The 21,021-nt window shown below is 45.1% G+C and overlaps 1 protein-coding gene across 5 annotated transcripts in view; it reads left to right on the forward strand.

The window, feature by feature from the left end:
* The window catches only part of STYXL1 (serine/threonine/tyrosine interacting like 1), a 71,514-nt gene that overhangs the window by 31,615 nt on the left and 18,878 nt on the right, over positions 1 to 21,021 (forward strand). For all 5 annotated transcript variants that reach the window (XM_042922595.1, XM_042922594.1, XM_042922596.1 and 2 more), the window contains exons 5-6: positions 5,079 to 5,224; positions 14,280 to 14,425. In XM_042922595.1, the coding sequence (XP_042778529.1) occupies positions 5,079 to 5,224; positions 14,280 to 14,425 (292 nt within the window). The remainder of the gene's footprint in view (positions 1 to 5,078; positions 5,225 to 14,279; positions 14,426 to 21,021) is intronic.

Raw genomic sequence — 21,021 nt, forward strand, 5'->3', positions numbered from 1 at the left:
ACGGGGGTGGGTCTGGCTCAGGTTTTCCCTTCCTCACAAGACGATAGGCGAGGCTGCCACAGTGTCACAGATGCTGGCAGAAGACCCGAGGCTCCTGAGTCCGAGTCGACGGACTTCATGACTCAGAGCAGTGAAAGTGACCAGAATGTCCCCATTCTCTACGCTGGTGCCCAAGCCCCGACTCTCACAGGGTGCCAGGAAGGAGGGCCGGGTAATAGCCACCTACACGGTGGCTTGTGTTCCAGGAGAACTCTGAGCTCAGGGGCCTGAATCTTTGATAATGGGCAGAAAGCCTGCCCGCCCCTGACTCTGGAGGGAGAAGCCATCTGTCTTCCAAAGCCGTTTGATATACGGATGTTCTTGAAAAGCCAGTACCTTTGCTCAAAGGACACGTAGAAACGTGAGAAGCTACAGAGAATGGTTTCCTAATAGGTAACATCCCCCATTTTATAGAAGGGGAAATTGAGGCCCAGAAAGGTACGTGCAGTAACTCACTCAAGGTCCCACACATGTTGAGTTATTTATTCCCACATAACGAGTTAGCCCCCAATTTGGTAGCTTAATGCAGCAAAGGTTAATTAATTAACCAGTACCAGGTTCCGGCACAGGTCTCTCCTGAGATCGCAGTCGAGATGCTGGCCAGGGTCGCTGTCATCTGAAGGTGTCGCTGGGCCAGGACGATGTGCATCTGAGGTGTCTCACACAGGTAGGGCCAGGAGGCCTTCGTTCTGCGCCACCTAGACCTCTCCATAGGACCGCTTGCGTGGCCTTGCGACATGGCAGCTGGTTTCCCCCAGAGTGGGCCATCCAAGAAGGAGAGAGAGCAAAGGAAAGGCACATGCCTTTTATAACTGACTCCTGAGACTTCCAAGGTCACTTCTGCCACATTCTGTTCATTAGAAGGAAGTCACTAAGTGCAGCTTACTTTGAAGGGATGGAGAATCAGACTCAACCTTTATTTTTTTTAAATTTATTTTAAAGTTCATTTTTTATTTATTTTGAGAGAGAGATAGAGAGCAAGCAGGGGAGGGGCAGAGGGAGAGAGAATCCCAAGCAGGCTCTGTGCTGCCAGTGCAGAGCCCTATGCGGGGCTTGAACTCACAAACCGTGAGATCATGGCCTGACCGAAATCAAGAGTCAGATGCTCAACAGACTGAGCCACCCAGGTGCCCCTCAACCTTTATTTTTTTTTAATGTTTATTTATTTTGAGAGAGAGAGAGAGAGCACATGTGAGCAGGGAAGGGCAGAGAGTGAGGGATGGGGCACAGAGGCTCTGTTTCTTCTGGCTCAGCTGCGAATAGGTGTGGGTGTTTCCATGGCCCCGGGGCATTCACACCACAGTGGTCACTAGGTGGCGCCAGGCTTCCACCTTTAATAAAACCAGTCTTCTGGAGGTCCTTAGTCAGGAAATTGTGCCCTGTTCCCCCAAGCTTATCTTGTTGGGTTCCAGTCTGCAATCCTAAGATTGCGGGCTGGACCCTAAAGCCATAGGAAATGGTTGTCAATAAAGATAACCCCCTCTACGTTGTATAGCTGACCTCACCTTGCCACGGGACCCCCATTCTCATTCCTTAGGAAACCACAACCACAAAACAACACAGCAAGACCTCAAACCGCACACACACGTATATCTACACCTTGCCCAGTCAAGGCTCTTTTCTCCTTTAAAATGGCATCTTTCAGGTAAACGCAGTCTTTGGGGTAAAAGACCATTTCGAGGTTTCTCTCAAGATCCCTTTCCCCTTCCTACTGTTAAGCACGCACCTCCCCACCCCCTCCAAGGAAATCTGTTTGTGGGTGGAGCCTCCATCACACATCCTAGAAGCAGGGGTCCATCTCTCCTGCCCTCCTGGTGAGGTGTAGCTCACCTGTGTGGCCTGTGGCCACGGGCCTCTGTCCTTGCTGTGTCTGTGGCTGACATGTCCCCATCTAGTGTGAGTCATGAGCAGTTCCCTACCCCCAGCTCTGTGCCCTCCTTCTCAGGCTTTCCATGAGTGCTGCTGGTCCCTGGGCTGTTGCTACTTTTCTCCTATCCAGCGTTAGGTTAACCACCCTCCTGTCCTGCTGTAGCAGAAATGGGGCACAGGTGGTTTTTAGGACCCCCCAGTTCCTGCAGATGAGGTGTTTTCACTTTCTCAGCTGGATCTCTTCTTAGGAACCGAGAGTACCTTTCCTTGTCTTGGCCTCTGCGGTGGGTTCTTTCTTTCTTTCTTTCTTTCTTTCTTTCTTTCTTTCTTTCTTTCTTTCTTTCTTTCTTTCTTTTTTAATATTTGTTTTTATTTTGAGAGAAAGTGAGTGGGGAGAGAGGCAGAGAGAGAGAGAGAGAGAGAGAGAGAGAGGGACAGAAAGAATCCCAAGCAGGCTCCACACTCAGCATGAAACCCGACATGGAGCTCAATCTCACGAACCATGAGATCATGACCTGAGTCGAAATCAAGAGTTGGGTGTTGAACCCACGGAGCCACCCATGTTGCCCTGGGGCTCTTTCTCTAAACTCCTTTTACCAGGCCAAGGGCAGCCCCCTTCTTGTAGGAGAGACATTTCCCTTATGTTAAACCATCCTTCCTTCCTTGTAACATGTGGATTACAGACACTCCCCACCCTTGCCCAAATTGGGCTCTTGATATGTGTGGGTAGAGTTCCCTGGGCTGGGGCATTCACAACAACCATGGGGGGAAGCTTTGGGAATTTTTTTTTTTCTTCCTCTCTCAACACAGCCTGACTTTCAAGCCAATTGTCCTCGTGCTGAGGACCAAAAATAATTGAACTTAAAGCTCCCTGCTGAATGGAAAGCCCCTTAGCCTGGAAGTCGTCCCAGCGTTTTGAAGCAGTGGGTGCCCAGTTCAACATGTATGAAGCCTCGTGTCCATGGAGAACTGAAGGTTAATGGGATTAAAAATGAATTTAAGGTTTTAAAAATATTAACCCCATGGTATCCATGGCTGGGTAGCCTGGGCCCCTGGCTATTCTCATGGCTCTCCCCTGGAATCTCTAATTATTCTCCTGGAAACTGGCCTTCTTCCATTGACCCCATGGCACCCCAATGGATAGGCCTCCAGCCAGTCATGTGACATTGGCGGGGGAGCAGCTGTCTGGTTTAAAGGCAACAGCAGTGTGTCTGGGGACTCCCCTCTCCTAGGCCCTCTGACCCTTTAGCCATTATTCAGCCTCTCGCTCAAGAGGGAGATGGTGTTGAGACACCCAGCATTCTGGTTTCCAAGCCCAGCCTTCTAGGATAGGGTTTGGCCCCTGTCTTGCCAGCTACAGGTTCTTTAGATACAGTCTCTCCCGACAGGTCTGGAGGCCATTGTTGGGCTCAGCAGCCCCTGCTGGAATTGGCTTTCTCTCTTTGGACAAAGGTTCGATATAGAAGCCCGAGTCTGTGCCCTTCCCTTTCTCCTTTAGCTGGCTCTCCAGAGTCTGCTGCATGGTATTTCTCTTTAAGGCTCAGATCCTGGCCTTGGGATATCTTGGCTTAGCCTTAATTATGTAAACTTCCTGCCATACCTATATCTATATCTATACCTATACCTATATCTATATATCTATATATCTATATATCTATATATCTATATATCTATATATCTATATCTATATCTATATCTATATCTATATCTATATCTATATCCATGCATATGGTCTCCTGGTGATTCTGTGGATCAGCGAGGGCATTTAAGATGAACACATTGTCAAAACCACAGTGAGCTATCACTTCACACCCACTAGAATGGCCACGATCCAAAAGACGGATGCTAAGGAGCATCAGTGAGGGTGTGGAAAAATTGGAGCACTCCTGCTTCGCTGGTCTGAGTGTAAGGTGGTGCAGGTGCTGTGAAACAGTTTGGTATTTCCTTCCAAAAGTTCATTGTAGGGGCGTCTGGGTGGCTCAGTCAGTTAAGCGTCTGACTTTGGCTCAGGTCACGATCTCATGATTCATGAGTTTGAGATTCATGATTCATTGAACCCCGCATCGGGCTCTGTGCAGACAGAGCCTGGAGTCTGCTTTGGATTCTGTGTCTCCCTCTCTCTCTGCCCTCTCCAGTTCATGCTCTGTCTCTCTCTCTCAAAAATAAACATTAAAAAAAATTTTTTTAAAGTTCAATGTAGAGTTACTGTATGGTTCAGTTCTGCTTCTCGGTACGTACGTGAAAACGTGTCCACAGAATCTTGCGTGCCAGTGTTCACAGCAGCACCATCCGCAATAGCCAAGATGTGGACATGGCCCTATGTGCATTGGCAGATGAATGGATAAACCAAAAGGCGGTAGAGTCACATGATGAAATAGTATTCAGCCCTAAAAAAGAACAGAGTACTGGCCCACGCTACAACATGGATGAAATTTGAAGATCTTATGCGGGGCGAAAGAAGCCAGACCCAAAGCACCATTTGCATGATTCCCTTTACACAAAACGTCCAGAATGGGCAAATCTGTAGAGAGAAATTAGATCAGTGGTTGCCTCATGCTGGGTGTTTGAAGGGAAATAAGGAGCGAAACCTAACTGGTGCAGGAGTGCCTTTTGGGGGGTGATGGTTGCACAACTCTGTGAATACCCTAAAAACCATTACCTTATACACTTTAACTAGGTGAATTGTCTGGTATACGATATGTGTTGTGTGTATATATTAGAGAGATTTCTCTGTTAAATCATCTTTCCTTGCAATAACGTGGGGATCTATACAATTTAAGAGTTTACAGAAAAGAAGCATCAAATTAATTAGTAGCAAGTGGCTTTGTAAATTTTATTTTTTAATGTTTGTTTTTGTGAGAGAGCGAGTGAGCAGGGACAGAGAGAAAGAGAGAGACAGAATCCGAAGCAGGCTCCAGGCTGTCAGCACAGAGCCCGACGCAGGGCTCAAACGCACTAACCACAAGATCACGACCTGAGCCGAAGCTGGACACTCAACCGACTGAGCCACCCAGGCGGGCCCCTTAAATTTTAGTTATTAACACTCCTCTCCATTTATATTTGCTCAGTTTCCTAGACCGCTGCTTTTCCAGACAGGTGACCATCTACTGGAGCTCAGGGTGAATGGTGCGCACACAGGGGACATTCACCTCTTTGGTCTCCGCTCTTAGGACTGGTGCCTGGCGCTGCCGTCGAGTGTGGCAGAGCCCTGGCCAACCTCACCCGCCACCCCGTCTGCATCCTGAGAGGAGGCTATCAGGGCTTCTCGGCCATATACCACTTCTTCCGGACGCAGAAGATCATCTGGATGCCACAGGTAAGGCAGGGTATCCAGCACAGGCAGGCTCAGGTGGGAGCCCGGTCTTCCCCAGGGGACGGAGGGGTAGGGAGCTGGGGTAGAGGAAAGAGGAGGCCGGTGACAGGGAGACGTAGAAGGGATGTAGGAGCCTGTGCTTGGGAAATGAACTTGGGGCAGCAGGAGGTCCAGGCCACTGTGACGGGGCAGCAGGAGGTCCAGGCCACTGTGACGAATTTATCATCGCCAGGTTCAAGCCAGAGTTAGCGTGGTGTTTAAGAGGTGGGGCCCGTCCAGAGTGGAGGGATCCCTGAGGGGAGGGGGCTCCAGGTGGTGGGCCATCACCAAAGACCAGCAGGGGCACCATGATATGAGGCTGCCTCTCCATGGGCAGCTGTCTGGACCCACAAGGCCTGACTGGTCCAGAGGACCCAAGAAAGGGTGAGCTAGCATCCCTACCTATGAGGAGTTCTTGGCTAGCGGGGGAGACCAGGGGCACCCTAGGTATCTGGAGCCTCCAGAGGCACCTCCTAGAGCCAAACCGGAAGGAGGAGGAGCTGGTGAGTGGGAGAAGTGGATGCAGGGGTGGCCTTGACCTGCAGGCTGGGGGAGGGGGGGGGGGCTGGTCCCTGGAGGGCAGTGTCAAGCTTATTGGAGGGTCTGAAGACAGTGGAATGTAAACATTCTGGGGGGGGGTTTCCTTCTTTCCGATAATTGCCTTTAGCTTTTTGCCCTTAGTGTCTTAGGCTGATTCATAAATTCTGGCCACTTCCAATCTAATCCTAAAATGAGTGGGGAAGTATGCATGTAAACTGGATTTTTTTAGAGATACATGGTGAAATATTTATGGGTAAAACAATATAATGTCTGGAACTTCCTTCAGAATAATCCAGGGTGGGTTGGGAAGTTGGTGAGGGAATAGAGAAAACAAAATTGGCCACTAGTTGGTCATGTTTGCAAATGAGTGATCTTCACAGGGGTTTATGATGTGCGTCTCTGCTCTTGTATATTTTTGAAATAATTTTTAAAAGTTTAATGTTTATTTTTGAGAGAAAGACCGTGGGGGAGGGGCAGAAAGACAGGGAGACACAGAATCCAAAGCAGGCTCCAGGCTCTGAGCTGTTAGCACAGAGCCCGATGCAGGGCTGGAACCCACGAACCATGAGATCATGACTTGAGCCGAAATCAAGAGTCGGACACTCAACCGACTGAGCCACCTAAGGACCCCTGAAATAATTAAAAAAAAAATTTTTTTTAATGTTTTATTTTTTGAGACAGAGAGAGACAGAACGTGAGCAGCCGTCGAGGAGGGCAGAGACAGAGAGGGACACACAGAATCGGAAGCAGGCTCCAGGCTCTGAGCTATCAGCACAGAGCCGACATGGGTCTCGAACTCACAAGCCTTTGAGCTGTGAGATCATGACCTGAGCTGAAGTCAGCTGCTCAACTGACTGAGCCACCCAGGCGCCCGTGAAATAATTTTTTTGAAGGAGAGTAAAAAGATTCAGTCCAGTGCAAGCTAGGCTCGTGTACCATTCCAATCTCAGATCTGGATCAAATCTCAGTTCTTCCATCCCACAGAGCTGGAAGACAGTCTTCGGTTTGTGGGGGTGGGAGTCGCAAGGGGGGTGGGTTAGCTATAGGGACCTCTGTTCTCTGCCCGGCTCCTGGGCCTGTGACTGTGGTGCTGGGGGTCCAGAGTGGGACCCGTCTTGTCGGACTGGCTGCCCTCAGTGGTGGGGAAATGCCTCCTCACTCTGGCCCAGCCTTGTTCTGTCTGTTGCCGGTGGCCTTAGCTGCTGGTTTTCCTGGGACCTGGTTCAGGGGGCCCATTTATTACTAAGGATCTTTCAGAGAAACCCTGCTGAGACCTCCTGCCAGAAGCACCCCCAATTCCTTGTTTTCCTCTGGCAGTCCGTGACCCCTGACCATGTCCACACTCCTTCACCTGAATCCCTGAAGGAGCCACAAGGGAGTGATGGTAAGGAAAGAGACCCAGGCCGACCTTGCTGCAGCTGCTCCTTATCTTGACTCAGCTGCCCCAGCCAGCCTGGGCACAAAGGCAGAGACTCCTGTCTGAGGTTGTACGTGTTCCCATATCCAGGCTATTCATGTCTACCTGCCCTCCTTCGTCTGATGTAACCATGGTTTGATTTTCAGCTCACCAGGTGTATAGCCTGTCTCCCCATCCTGCCAGACACTCCTTGCTCCGAGAGGATCCCATTACTGGCCTTTTAGTGTGTGACATAAGCATTTCTCTGCAAACATCACACTGCTGATAACTTACCCCCTGCCTTTTTTAAAAAAAAGCTTTAGTAAAGTATAACGGACATAGGATGAACTGCACATATTTAAATGTACATTTGGGGGGCGCCTGGGTGGCTCAGTCGGTTGAGCGTCCGACTTCAGCTCAGGTCACGATCTTGCGGTCCGTGAGTTCGAGCCCCACATCAGGCTCCAGGCCGATGGCCCAGAGCCTGGAGCCTGCTTCCGATTCTGTGTCTCCCTCTCTCTCTGCCCCTCCCCCGTTCATGCTCTGTCTCTCTCTGTCTCAAAAATAAATAAACGTTAAAAAAAAAAATTAAAAAAAATGTACATTTGGGTCAGCGTTGACATGTGTATACACCTGTGACTTGCCCTTGGCCCCAGTCTTAGCATAGATTGGGAAAAGGGGTGGCTGGTGGTGGCAGCTAGCAGTGCCTGCAGGGGTGAGTTCTGCCCCGGGATCTGTGGCCCTCTATAGAATGTAGGCACCTAGTATTTGTCCCTGTTTGGGACCTTCGTTAGTAATTCCTGGGCGAGGATGAAAGCCCCACTCGCCTCCTGCTTTGTGCTTTGATGTGCTATAAAGCAGGGGTGTCCCTGCTGCTCCCCAAGGAACTCCCAGGAGGGGTGATGGGGGCACTGAACCCGCTTCAGATGCAGCCACTGGCAACTTCCTCTATTTTACACGTGGCCTCCCTTAAATAAAGTTTTCGCTCAGAGCAAAAGCTTCTGGGACTAAAATGTGAAGACCACACTAGAGAGAGATGGTGGTGAGCCCGGGGGGGCTGGTGCCGTCAGATCGCACTTGAGAAAGATGGTGATTGCGGTGCAGAAAGCAGACCCGTGGGGGGCAGGTGGGTCTGGGAATGGCGAGGAGAGGGCAGCTTTAAGAAGCACTTAGGGGGCGCCTGGGTGGCTTGGTTGGTTAAGCGGCCGACTTCCGCTCAGGTCACGATTTCGCGGTCCGTGTGTTCGAGCCCCGTGTCGGGCTCTGTGCTGACAGCTCAGAGCCTGGAGCCTGTTTCAGATTCTGTGTCTCCCTCTCTCTGACCCTCCCCCGTTCATGCTCTGTCTCTCTCTGTCTCAAAAATAAATAAACGTTAAAAAAAAAAAAAAAAGAAGCACTTAGGCAGTGGCACTGATTAGACTTGGGGAGGGAGGAGGCGGGGGCAGGACATGGTGGGGGAGGGAGGAGCCTGGAATAGTGCCCTGGTTCCCGGTGTGGGTGACAGGTGGGGGGACACGGGAGGAGGCGGCAGCGTGGGGCAAGGGCAGTGGGCTTCATTTGGACATCCTTGTCGACATAGGTATCAAAACCATGTCATCTAGAATTAACATGCCCTTGCCCTTTACAGCACAGCGTGTTTTCTCCCTGCCACACGGCCACAGGAAAGGAAGCTGGTTTGAAAGCAGCGGGAATAGCAGACAGATCTGTGTCGGGTGTTCAATGAGATTTTCCGGATGAAACTAGGAGGGTTTCCTTTGGCTCCAGCAAGCTGAGCATCCTGGGTGGTGTCAGCCCGGGCTCTGGGGAAGCCTTGGGTCAGTAGCAGGCCTGCCTGCAGGTGGAAGGGTCACTCGTCCCTTTCACATGCTTGAGAATTGGCTCGGCTTGGTGTCTGCTCTTGGAGAAAGGTTTTTTGAGGCTGACAGCTTGGGAAGAATGTGGGTTTGCAGTGGGCTCACTGGGAGAGCCCATGTGCTGAGGCCAGAAGGCTCTGAAGCCTCTGAAGTGAACAGCCAAATAGCCTGCGGGACTTAATGATGAACATTTTGGGTGATGGTGGGGTTCGGAGCTGACGGCCAAGAAAGAATTCTTGAAGGCGTCTTTGGTGCAAAAAGGTGATTTTATGAAAGCACAGGGACAGAACCCGTGGGCAGGAAGAGCTGCACTGGGGCTGTGCAGAGTGACTGCCTGTATCCTGTGGAGGTGGGGGAGGTAAAGTCCAGAGGAAGTTTCTTAAAGGGATTTCCATATGCCAAAGAGGATTAACAGATTACTGGAGCCCTAGCTATTGTCCAGCTAAGGTTGTTTTTCCCTCTAGGAAAGCATTATCATTAAGATAGCAGGGAGTTCTTGGGGATTAGGCGATTCATGAGATATTTGTAAACTGATGGAGATGCTATCAGTTTAACCATTTGTTTCCTGTCCTTTCCTTTGTCCTTGGGCAGCCGGGAGTGCCTCAGGAATGTCACACATATCCCACCTGGAGGGTGGGGAGGTTGTGCTAGCTCGTGCTTGGTGCTTGGTCGGTGGCTTGCCTTATGGTCCCTCATCACTTAATGTTATTTCTTTCTCTTTTTAAAAAACGTTTGTTTATTTATTTTGAGAGAGAGAGTGAGCATGCCTGCAAATGGGGGAGGGCCAGAGAGAGAGGGAGAGAGAATCTCAAGCAGGCTCCATGCTATCAGGTCAGAGCCCGACATGGGGCTCGATCTCAATGAACCATGAGATTAAGACCTGAGCCTTAAATCAAGACTCTTAACTGACTGAGCCACCCAGGCGCCCCAGATGTTATTTCTGAGTCCATCTTGGGGCCAGAGGCATTTTAGAGCTGGGTTTGACCTTTGAAATTACATAGATCAGCATTTCCCGTGAAACACTCATGGAAAAAAGGGACCTCTAAACAGATCATATTGGAAACAATAGTGTATACAATGTTAGTGGGTTTTGTTTGTTTGTTTTCTTGACATTGTGCCTGGGTTTTATTTTACTAAATATCACAAGTAGATTTTCAACCCATACCAACAATAAATATGTAGCTACTGTATTATTACAAGCATCTGAGCTACAAAAACTCAGCCCAGGGAACCACTGGGAAGATTTTCAACAGTTCCCTGGAGGCACATTTTGAGAGTAGTCTTAGACTGGCATGCTTTATTGGCTGTTTTCCAACTAGTTTATAAATTAGCATTTGATGACAATTTTTTTTCTAACCACTTTCTAACACTCTCGTCCTCTTTCCTTGAAACAGATTTTGTAATTTTTTTTCAGTTTTATTGCGATATAATGGACACAGAGCCTGTGTCAAGTTTAAAGGGTACAGTGTGTTAATTCGACAATTTTTGGTGTGGTGGTGAGAACACTTAAGATCTACTCTCCCAGCAACTTTCAAGTACGATACAGTATTTTTTTTTAAATTATTTTTTAATGTTTATTTATTTTTGAGAGACAGAGAGACAGAGCACAAGTAGGGGAGGGACAGAGAGAGAGAGAGAGAGAGAGGGAGGGAGACACAGAATCCTAAGCAGGCTCCAGGCTCTAAGAAGTTAGCACAGAGCCCGGTGCGGGACTTGAACCCACAAACCATGAAATCATGACCTGAGCCAAAGTGGGACACTTAACCGACTGCGCCACCCAGGTGCCCCTGTATTACAGTATTGTTAACTAAAGTTCCCATGTTGTACATTAGATCCGCAGAATTTGTGCCTCTTATATCTGGAAGTTTGTACCCTTTTGACCAACATCTCCCATTTCCCTACCCCCCAGCCCCCTGCAACCACCATTCCACTCTCTGTTTCTATGAATTTGGCCATTTTAGATTCCTCCTCATATAAGTGAGATCAGGCAGTATTGGTCTTTCTCTATCTGACTTACATGCATACCTTGGAAATATTGTGGGTTTGGTTCCAGACCACTACAATAAAGCAAATAGTGCAATAAAGCCAATCAGATGACTTTTTTTTGGTGTATATAAAAGTTCTGTTTAGACGATACTGTAGTCTATTAAGTGCACGAAAGCATTACATCTAAAAAAAAAAAACAAACCAATGAATGTACCTTAATTAAAAATACTTTATTACTGGGGAGTCTGGGTGGCTCAGTTGGTTGAACATCTGACTTTGGCTTAGGTCATTCATGGTTCATGGGTTCAAGCCCTGAATCGTGCTGTCTGCTTTCAGCACAGAGCCTGCCTTGGATCCTCTGTACCCCTAGCTCTCTGCCCCTCCCCCACTTGTGTGCTCTTTCTTTCTCTCAAAAATAAACATCAAAAAAATTTTTTTGAAGTACTTTATTACTTAGCAATGCTAGCCATCATCTGAGCTTTCAGTGAGTCTTAAGCACTGATCAGAGATCACCATAATACATAGAATAATAATGAAAAGGTTAGAAATTTTGTGAGAGTTACCAAAATGTGATCGAGAGAAGTGATCAGATGCTGTTGGAAAAATGCCACTGATAGACTTGCCCGATGCAGCGTTGCCACAAATGTTGTTTGTAAAAAAAAGAAAAAGAAAAAGGCAGTATCTTTGAAGTAAAATAAAGTGAAGCATAATAAAAGGAGGTATTCCTGTGTTTCACTTAGCATAATGCCCTCAGGGTCCACCCATGTTGTCACAAATGGCAAGATGTCCTTCTTTCTCGTAACTGAGTAATACTCCATTCTGTATACATACCACGTTTCTTTACCCATTCATCTGTCGATGGACACGTAGGTTGTTTCTGTGTCTTGGCTACTATGGGTAATGTTGCAAGGAACATGGGAGATATTCCTTTCTCAAAATAGTGATTTCATTTCTTTTGGGTATATACCAAGAAGTGGGATGGCTGGATCATATGGTAGTTCTATTTTTAAGTTTTTAAAAAAAACTCCATACTGTTTTCTATAGTGACTGTAATGAGCGGATTTTTTTTTTTTTTTTTTAATCACAGGACTTTCTTGAAACTTTACTTGGTAATGTACACTGTCGATTTCTTTTTTTTTTTTAATTTTTATCTTTAACATTTATTTATTATTGAGAGACAGAGCATGAGCATGGGAGGGGCAGAGAGAGGAGGAGACACAGACTATGAAGCAGGCTCCAGGCTCTGAGCTGTCAGCACAGACCTGACACGGGCTCAAACTCACAAACCGCGAGATCATGACCTGAGTCGAAGTCGGACACTTAACCGACTGAGCCACCCAGGCACCCCTCTCCCTCTTTTTTGTTTTCTTTTTCTTTTTTTTTTTTTTTTTAGCGTTTATTCATTTTTTGAGAGAGAGAGGGAGAGGGGGAGAGAGAGAGAAAGAGAGAGGTGGGGGGAGGGGCAGAGAAAGAGGGAGACAGAATTTGAAGCAGGCTCCAGGCTTCCAGCTGTCAGCACAGAGCCCGACAAGAGGCTTGAACTCGTAAACCATGAGATCATGACCTGGCCAAAGTCGGATGCTTAACCGACTAAGCCACCTAGGTACCCCTGTACATTGTCAATTTCTGAGATGGGGATGTCAGGTACAGCTTCCCATATGTACTTGATTCTCTGAAGCTTTTTTCATAGTGCATTGCGAAGGGACCACTGTTTCCTAGAACGTGCTTTGGGAAATGTAGGATCTTTGTTTTTCAAAGAAACCCCAATTTTTCATATCATAACTTTGGACCTGGAATGCAGTGAGTCTCCATTTAAGTGGTGTCCTGTTCTCCCTACCTGTCTACATCAGAACTCCTCAGAATTTATTTCCTGATGACAAATAGGCTCTATGTGGGTAGTTTCATTCTTTTTTTAAAGAAGGTATTAAAAGTTTGGTGGCCTCCAAAAATAATAGGATATAATTATAATATACAGTTATATAATTAAAAGGCTATCCTTTCAGTAATTATATAATTATGATATATCATAATATAAGGCTGTCCCCTCTCCCTATCCTACTGGGCACACCCTGGATTTACACAGTTCTGCGTCAAGGGGGATTAGACACCAATTTTCATGCACCCAGAAAAGTGCACACAAGTGCCGTGGGGGTAAGTGGGATGTTGGTGTTCAGATGCAGTGTGCTGTACAATGATTCAGTGGCTCCGCCCGTCTCTTACTAGCAGCCTTCTAACTTCTTTTTTTTTTCTCCTTTTTTTTAAGGAATCTTCCCTTCTTTTTTTTTTTTTTTTTTTAACGTTTATTTATTTTTCAGACAGAAAGAGACACAGCATGAACGGGGGAGGGGCAGAGAGAGAGGGAAACACAGAATCGGAAGCAGGCTCCAGGCTCTGAGCCATCAGCCCAGAGCCCAACGCGGGGCTCGACCCCACAGACCGCGAGATCGTGACCTGAGCCGAGTCGGACGCCCAACCGACTGAGCCACCCAGGCGCCCCCCAGCCTTCTAACTTCTTATTCAAGTTCTTACTTGTCAGTCTCTCTGAATGCCCACATGTCCGTCTCATTCACTGTTCTGGATTATCTTTTTTTTTTTTAAGTTTATTTTTTTTTAATTTTTTTTAACGTTTATTTATTTTTGAGACAGAGAGAGACAGAGCATGAATGGGGGAGGGTCAGAGAATGGGAGACACAGAATCCGAAACAGGCTCCAGGCTCTGAGCTGTCAGCACAGAGCCCGACGCGGGGCTCAAACTCACGGACCATGAGATCATGACCTGAGCCGAAGTCGGCCACTTAACCGACTGAGCCACCCAGGTGCCCCTTTTTTAAAGTTTATTTACTTTGAGAGAGAGAGATAGTGAGCAAGCTGGGGAGGGGCAGAGAGGGGGGGGGAGGGAGGGAGAGAGAGAGATAGAGAGAGAGAGAGAGAGAGAGAGAGAATATCCCAAGCAGGCTCCACGCTGCCAGCACAGAGCCCAGTGTGGGGCTCAAACCCACAAACCATGAGATCATGACCCAAGCTGAAATCTAGAGTTGGACATCTAACTGACTGAGCCACCCAGACGCCCCTCTGGAGTATCTTTTTAAGTTTGTTTGCTAAGCCACATTTTGAGAGACAAAAAACAAAAACAAAAAAACAAAAAAAACAAAATAAAAAAATTTTTCTTCCCTAGGGAAAGAAAATACTACTATATTATTATATACCATACATATTCTCTATAGTACTTTCTCCTTCCTTTCAGGAACTGGATGCATTTCAGCCCTACCCTGTTGAAATAATTCCAGGTAGAATCTACCTGGGCAATTTCAGGCAAGCCTGCGACCCGAAAATTCAGAAAGATTTGAAAATCAAAGCACATGTCAACGTCTCCATGGAGGCAGGGCCATTGTAAGTAGAAATACTATTGATTTTTAAAAATTAAGTATGTATGTAAGATCCCTGGTGCTGTGCATTTATAGAGCTGAAGGCTCTGTACTTACCATCATCTGTTCCTGGTTTATAGTCTATTTCCTGGCTTGGCCATGGCACCCTCTGCCTCTAACTGAGACTCAGTACTTGCCCTTTAAATCTCACCACAGTCAGGGGCACCTGGGTGGCTCAGTCAGTTAAGCGTCTGACTTTGGCTCAGGTCGTGATCTCACAGTTCATGGGTTCAAGCCCTGCATCGGGCTCTGTGCTGACAGCTCAGAGCCTGGAGCCTGCTTTGGACTCTGTCTCCTTCTCTCTCTGCCCCTCCCTCACATGTACTCTGTCTCTCTCTCAAAAATAGACCATAAAAAAAAATTAAAATGAATGTACTCATAAAAAAAAAAAACAAAAAAACAACTCACCACAATTAATGCTTTCCTGGCATTTAGCATTATGGAGCAAAGTATCCTGTGTTGCCCTGCTTTGCTTATCTCAGGCCCTCTGAGAAATGACCCCCGTCTTAGTCCTTTGGGACTGCTATGGCAGAATACCATAGACTGATGGTTCTGGTGATTCATAAAACAAATTTACTTTCTCACCGTGTGGAGGCTGGGGAAATTCAAGATCCAGTCGATTTCATTCCTGGAGACAGCCTGCTTCCTGACTCATAGATACCCCTATTTTTACTGTGTCCTCACATGGTGGAAGGGGCAAGGGGGTGATCTGGGGCCTTTTGTACAAGGGTGTTAATCCCATCCATGAGGGCTCCACCTTCATGACTGATTTATAGTCTCACTTTTGTTTTAAATTTTATTTTTTTAATTAACATACAAATTAGCGTATAATGTAACAATGATTTCAGGAGTAGATTCCTTAATGACCCTTACCCATTTAGCTCATGCCCCCTCCCATACCCCCTCCAGTAAGCCTCTGTTTGTCATCCATATTTAGGAGTCTCTTATGCTTTGTCTCCTTTCCTGTTTTTATATTATTTTGTTTCCCTTCCCTTATGTTCATCTATTTTATCTCTTAAATTCCTCATAGGAGTGAAGTCATATGATAGTTGTCTTTCTCTAATTTCACTTAGCATTAATACCTTCTAGTTCCATCCACATAGTTGCAAATGGCAAGATTTCATTCTTTTTGATAGCCGAGTAATACTCCATTGTATATATAGACCACATCTTCTTTATCCATTCATCCATCGATGGACATTTGGGCTCTTTCCATCCTTTGGCTATTGTTGATAGTGCTGCTATAAACATTGGGGTTCATGTGCCCCTTCGAAACAGCACACATGTATCCCTTGGATAAATACCTAGTAGTGCAATTGCTGGGTCGTAAGGTAGTTCTATTTTTAGTTTTTTGAGGAACCTCCATACTCTTTTCCAGAGTGGCTGCACCAGTTTGCATTCCCATTTACAGTCTCACTTTAAACAACCCCCAAATCCCAGACAAAACGTGAAAGTGAGGGCTTTCAGACAATGGCCAGCAGACAGCACAGGAGATTGATTCCTCAGACAAGGGGGGAAAAAAAAAACAACCCCGATGAGCCCCTCAGTTGATCCAGTGTATTGGTAGGAGACTGTTCGCAAGTCACAGTACAGGAAGGGGGCCAAGACAGATTGCGTCATTCTTTCTGAGTTGAGGGTATGAAGTTGAGAATTCAGAGAGGTCAAGCTGGCTAGAATTTGCGGGAGAGAACTGCATGGAGAATAGAGAGCTGAATATAAAGAAAAGGTCTTGGGGCAGCTGGGTGGCTCACTCGGTTAAGTGTCTGAGTCTTGATTTCAGCTTAGGTCATGATCTCATGGTTCCTGAGTTCAAGCCCCACATCGGGCTCTGCACTGACAGTGTGGAGCCTGCTTGGGATTCTCTCTTTCTGCCCCTCCTGTGCATGCACTCCCTGTCTCTCTCAAAATAAATAAGATAAACTGAAAAGAAAAAGCTCTTGAATTCCCCCGAGTTTTTAGCTGGATACTGCTAAACACGTGAATGTGAGGAAAACTACTCAAGGCTGGGAGAAAAACCAATAGAAATGAGCTAACAGTACAGTCTCCAGTACTGATCTCCAGGCCAGAGTAGTATGCGTTTCCAATCAGAGGAGACAAAACTGACTATATATTGGGCATCAAATAGAGCACTCAGGGAAGTATTGCCTCGGGGCGCCTGGCTAGCTCAGTTGGTAGAGCATGCAACTCTTGATCTCAGGGTTGTGAGTTCAAGCCCCACGTTGGGTGTGGAAATTACTTAAAAATAAATGGTTGTTAAAAAGAAAAAAGTATTGCCTCAGTTGTGAGGCCTAGATTAGAGATGAAAAAGAAAATGTCTGAGATGAAAAATACACTGACTGGAATTAATGGCAGATAAGACACTGCAGAAGAAAATATTGGTGAATTGGAAGACATACTAGTAGAAAGTGTCCAAAATAAAACCTAGAGAAGAAAAAGCAAAAAAGAAAAACTAGAACAGAACTTCAGTGAGATTAAGAAAATTCAAGAGGCCAAACATATGTGTAAATTGGAATCTACAAAGGAGAGGAAAATGAGGAGACAGAACACATATTTAAAGAAATAATGGCCAAAATTTTTTCAAATTTGATAAACCATAAATAAAATTTACCACTAGAAATAATAATTATGTGGATACATATAAAATACTTTACCCATCACTTTTAAATCTCTTCAAAACATAATTGACCACAGAAAAAATAGTAACAATGTATTTTGGGATTATAACATATGTAGAGGTAATATGGCCCACAGTTTACTAAAGCAGGAAGAGGAAAAATAGAAGTATACACCTGGAAGATTCTTACCCTATTTACATGAAGTGGTACAATGTAATAAAAAGTTGAAGATGTGTTCTAGAAACTCTAAAGCAGTGACCAAAAGATAGAACAAAAAATAAAGAATTATAATGAATAAGACAAAGATACAAAGGAATCATAAAAAAATCAATCTAGGGGCACCTGGGTGGCTCAGTTGGTTAAGCGTCCAACTTCCGCTCAGGTCATGATTTCACAGTTTGTGAGTTCGAGCCCCACGTCAGGCTCTGTGCTGACAGCTCGGAGCCTGGAGCGTGCTTCGGATTCTATGTCTCCCTCTCTCTCTGCTCCTTCCCTGCTCACATACTGTCTCTCTCTCAAAAATAAATAAAGATTTAAAAAAATTAAAAAAACATCAATCCAAAGAAGGCAGGATGAGGGGAACAGAGATGAGACCAATAGAAAACAAATAGCAAGATGATCATGTCAATAATGACACTAAATGCAAATGGTCTAAATACCCCAATTATAAGGCAGAGGTTGTAGGCTGCTTGTAAGAAACGTACTCTTTTTGTAAAGTTTAAGTAACTTCTACACCCAACATGGGGCTCGAACCCATGACCCCAAGATCAAGAGTTGCACGCTCTTCTGACAGAGCCAGCCAGGTGCCCCAGAAACATACTTTAAATACAAAACAAAGAGAGGTTAAAAATAAAAGTATGGGAAAAGACAATTTAGGCTAAGATTAATTAAAAAAAAAACCACACACAACTTTTGGAGTGACTCCATTCACAACAAAGAACACTACCACATAAAAATTCCCCTCATTTCATTAAGGGAAGGTGGTCAGTTAATCTAGGTGCTAGATTCTAGAGAATCCACAATTATTTTTTAAAATTTTTAATGTTTATTTATTTTTGAGAGAGTGAGAGAGACAGAGCGTGAGCAGGGGAGGGATAGAGAGAGAGAGACACAGAATCCGAAGCAGGCTCCAGGCTCTGAGCTGTCAGCACAGAGTCTGACATGGGGCTCAAACTCACAAACTGCGAGATCATGACCTGAGATGAAGTTGGATGCTCAACCGACTTGAGTCACCCAGGTGCCCCAGGAATCCACAATTATTATCAGAGACTTCAACATCTCTCTTGACAGACAGACAATAGGTTATAATTTTAAAGATTAGAAATGCACTACCATCCACATTTACCTAGTTGACAATTATAAGGCACTCTACCCAATAAAAGTAGTGTTCTTCTGGTCTTTGAATGTGTTCTATAGTACACATTCTTTTCAAGGGAACATGGAACATTTTTGCCAAGATAGAATATTCTGGGCATTAAAACAAGTGTCAAAAGACAAATAATTTGTTATAAAAATTATGTTTTTATGTTCTGACTACAGTGGAATTAAGTCAAACCAATAACAAGATATCTCGGAAAAATTCCAAATGTTTGGAAACTAAGTTATACACTTCTAAGTAGCCTATGGGTCAAAAAGAAACCAAAAGGGAAGTTAGAAAGTATTTTGAACGGAATGAAAATAAAAACACCACATGTCAAAATTTGTGGATGCAGCTACAGCAGTGCATAGAGGGAAATTTATAGCCTAAATGCCTATATGCGAAGAGTTTCAAATCAAGGACCTAAACTTCCACTTAAAAAAAAAAAAAATTAGAAAAAGTAAGCAGGAGGAAGGAAATGATTAAGAGCAGAAATAAGTGAAATAGAAAACAAAACAATTCCAGAAACTCAATGAAACCAAAAGCTGGCTCTCTGAAAAGAGCGATAATATTGCCAAACCCATCCCACACTGATCAAAAAAGAAGAGAGAGAAGACAAAAATCATCAATCTTAGGTACAGAGGAAGGAAAATTTTCATTCTAGATGCTACAAATGTTAAAAAGCATTCTGTGGGCATTTATCCCACAGAGGTGAAAACTTATAATTACACAAACCTGTGTGTGAATGTCCACAGTGGCTATTTAGCGGATGAATGGTTGGACAGACTGTGGCGTACACATACCATGGAATCCTGCTCAGTAATAAACGGAATGAACTCCTGATACGTGCAACAACTTGGGTAAATATCCAGGGAATTAACACCAAGCTGATGATGATAATGATGATAATAATAATGATAATAATAAGGCAATCCCAAAAGGTTACCTGTTGTTCCATTTGTATAGCATTTTTGGTATCACAAAATTTTAGAAATAAAGGACAGATTAGTGGTTATCAGAAATTAGGGAAGTTTGAGTTTGGGGCACGGGGTGGGGCAGGTATGGTTACAAAAGGGCAAACGTGAGGAATCCTTAGTGTTAGAGCTGTTCAGTATTTTTGTTTTTTAAGTTTATTTTGAGGGAGAGAATGCATGTGCAAGCAGGGGAGGGGCAGAGAGAGAGGGAGACAGAAAATCCAAAGCAGGCTCCGTGCTGATAGCACAGGGATCAATCCCATAAGCCTGTGAGATCATGACCTGAGCTGAAATCAAGTCAGACGTTTAACCAACCGAGCCACTGAGGTGCCCGAGAACCGTTCAGTATTTTGGCTAGTATCTCCTGGATACGTAAATCCGCACAGGTGATAAATCTGTATAGAACTTATTACATGCATGTGCACATGCATGTGCACATGCACGTGCACACACACAATACAAGCAAAACTGGGGAAGTCTGAATACAGTTGGTAGATTGCATCAGCATCAATATCCTGGGCTATTATAATACAGTTTTGCAAAATGTTATCATTGGGGAAACTAGGCAAAGCATACAGTGAATCTCTCTGTGTTATTTCTTATAACTGCGGGTGAATCTAGAGTGACCTCAGTAAAAGTTTTAATTAAAAATTTAAAAATAATTAGGAAATATTACGAGTAATTTTATGCCAACACATTTGAAATTTCAATTAAATGAACCCGTTCCTTGAAAGACTCAAGCTATCTAATCACCTGATAACAAATAGATCATCTCTGGGTGCCTGGGTGGCTCAGTTGGTTAAGCATCTGATTCTTCATTTCGGCTCAGGTTATTGATCTCATGGTTTATCTCTTCCGGGTGTGGGGCTTGATCCTACGACCCTGAGATCATGACCTGAGCCAAAATCAAGAGTCAGATGCTCAACCAACTGAATCACCCAGAAGTCCATGATCCACTTTGAAATAATTCTTGCATATGGTGCCAAATGTAGAACTAAGTTCATAGTTTTTGGGTTTTTTTGTTTTGTTTTGTTTTGCTTTTCAGTAGGGTCTGTGCCCAATATGGGGCTTGAACTCATGACCCCGAGATCAAGAGTCACATGTTCTACCAACTGAGCCAGCCAGGGGCCCCCATTATTTGTTGAAAGAAAAATGATCCTTCTCCTGTTGGACTGATTAGATACCTTTGTTGAAAATCCATTGACCATGTGTGTGTGGGATTATATCTGGATTCTTTTTTTTTTTTTTCTGGATTCTTTATTCTTTTTCACTGGCCTGTATTTTTATACCAGTTCTGCACTCTTGACTATTGTAGCTTTTTCAAAGTTGTCTCCTTTGCATTTCCACATATATTTTAATTTTTTTTTAATGTTCACTCATTTTTGAGAGAGACAGACAGACAGATAGACAGAGACAGAGCTCGAGCAAGGGAGGGGCAGAGAGAGAGGGATACACAGAATCCGAAGCACGCTCCAGGCTCTGAGCTGTCAGCACAGAGCCTGATGCAGGGCTTGAACTCACGAACTGCAAGATCATGACCTGAGTCCAAGTTGCACGCCCAACCAACTGAGCCACACAGGTGTTCCTCTGTATATATTTTAGAAGAGCTTGCCAG

Source organism: Panthera leo, chromosome E3, assembly GCF_018350215.1.
Source record: "Panthera leo isolate Ple1 chromosome E3, P.leo_Ple1_pat1.1, whole genome shotgun sequence".
In the NCBI taxonomy this organism is placed as follows: Eukaryota; Metazoa; Chordata; class Mammalia; order Carnivora; family Felidae; genus Panthera; species Panthera leo.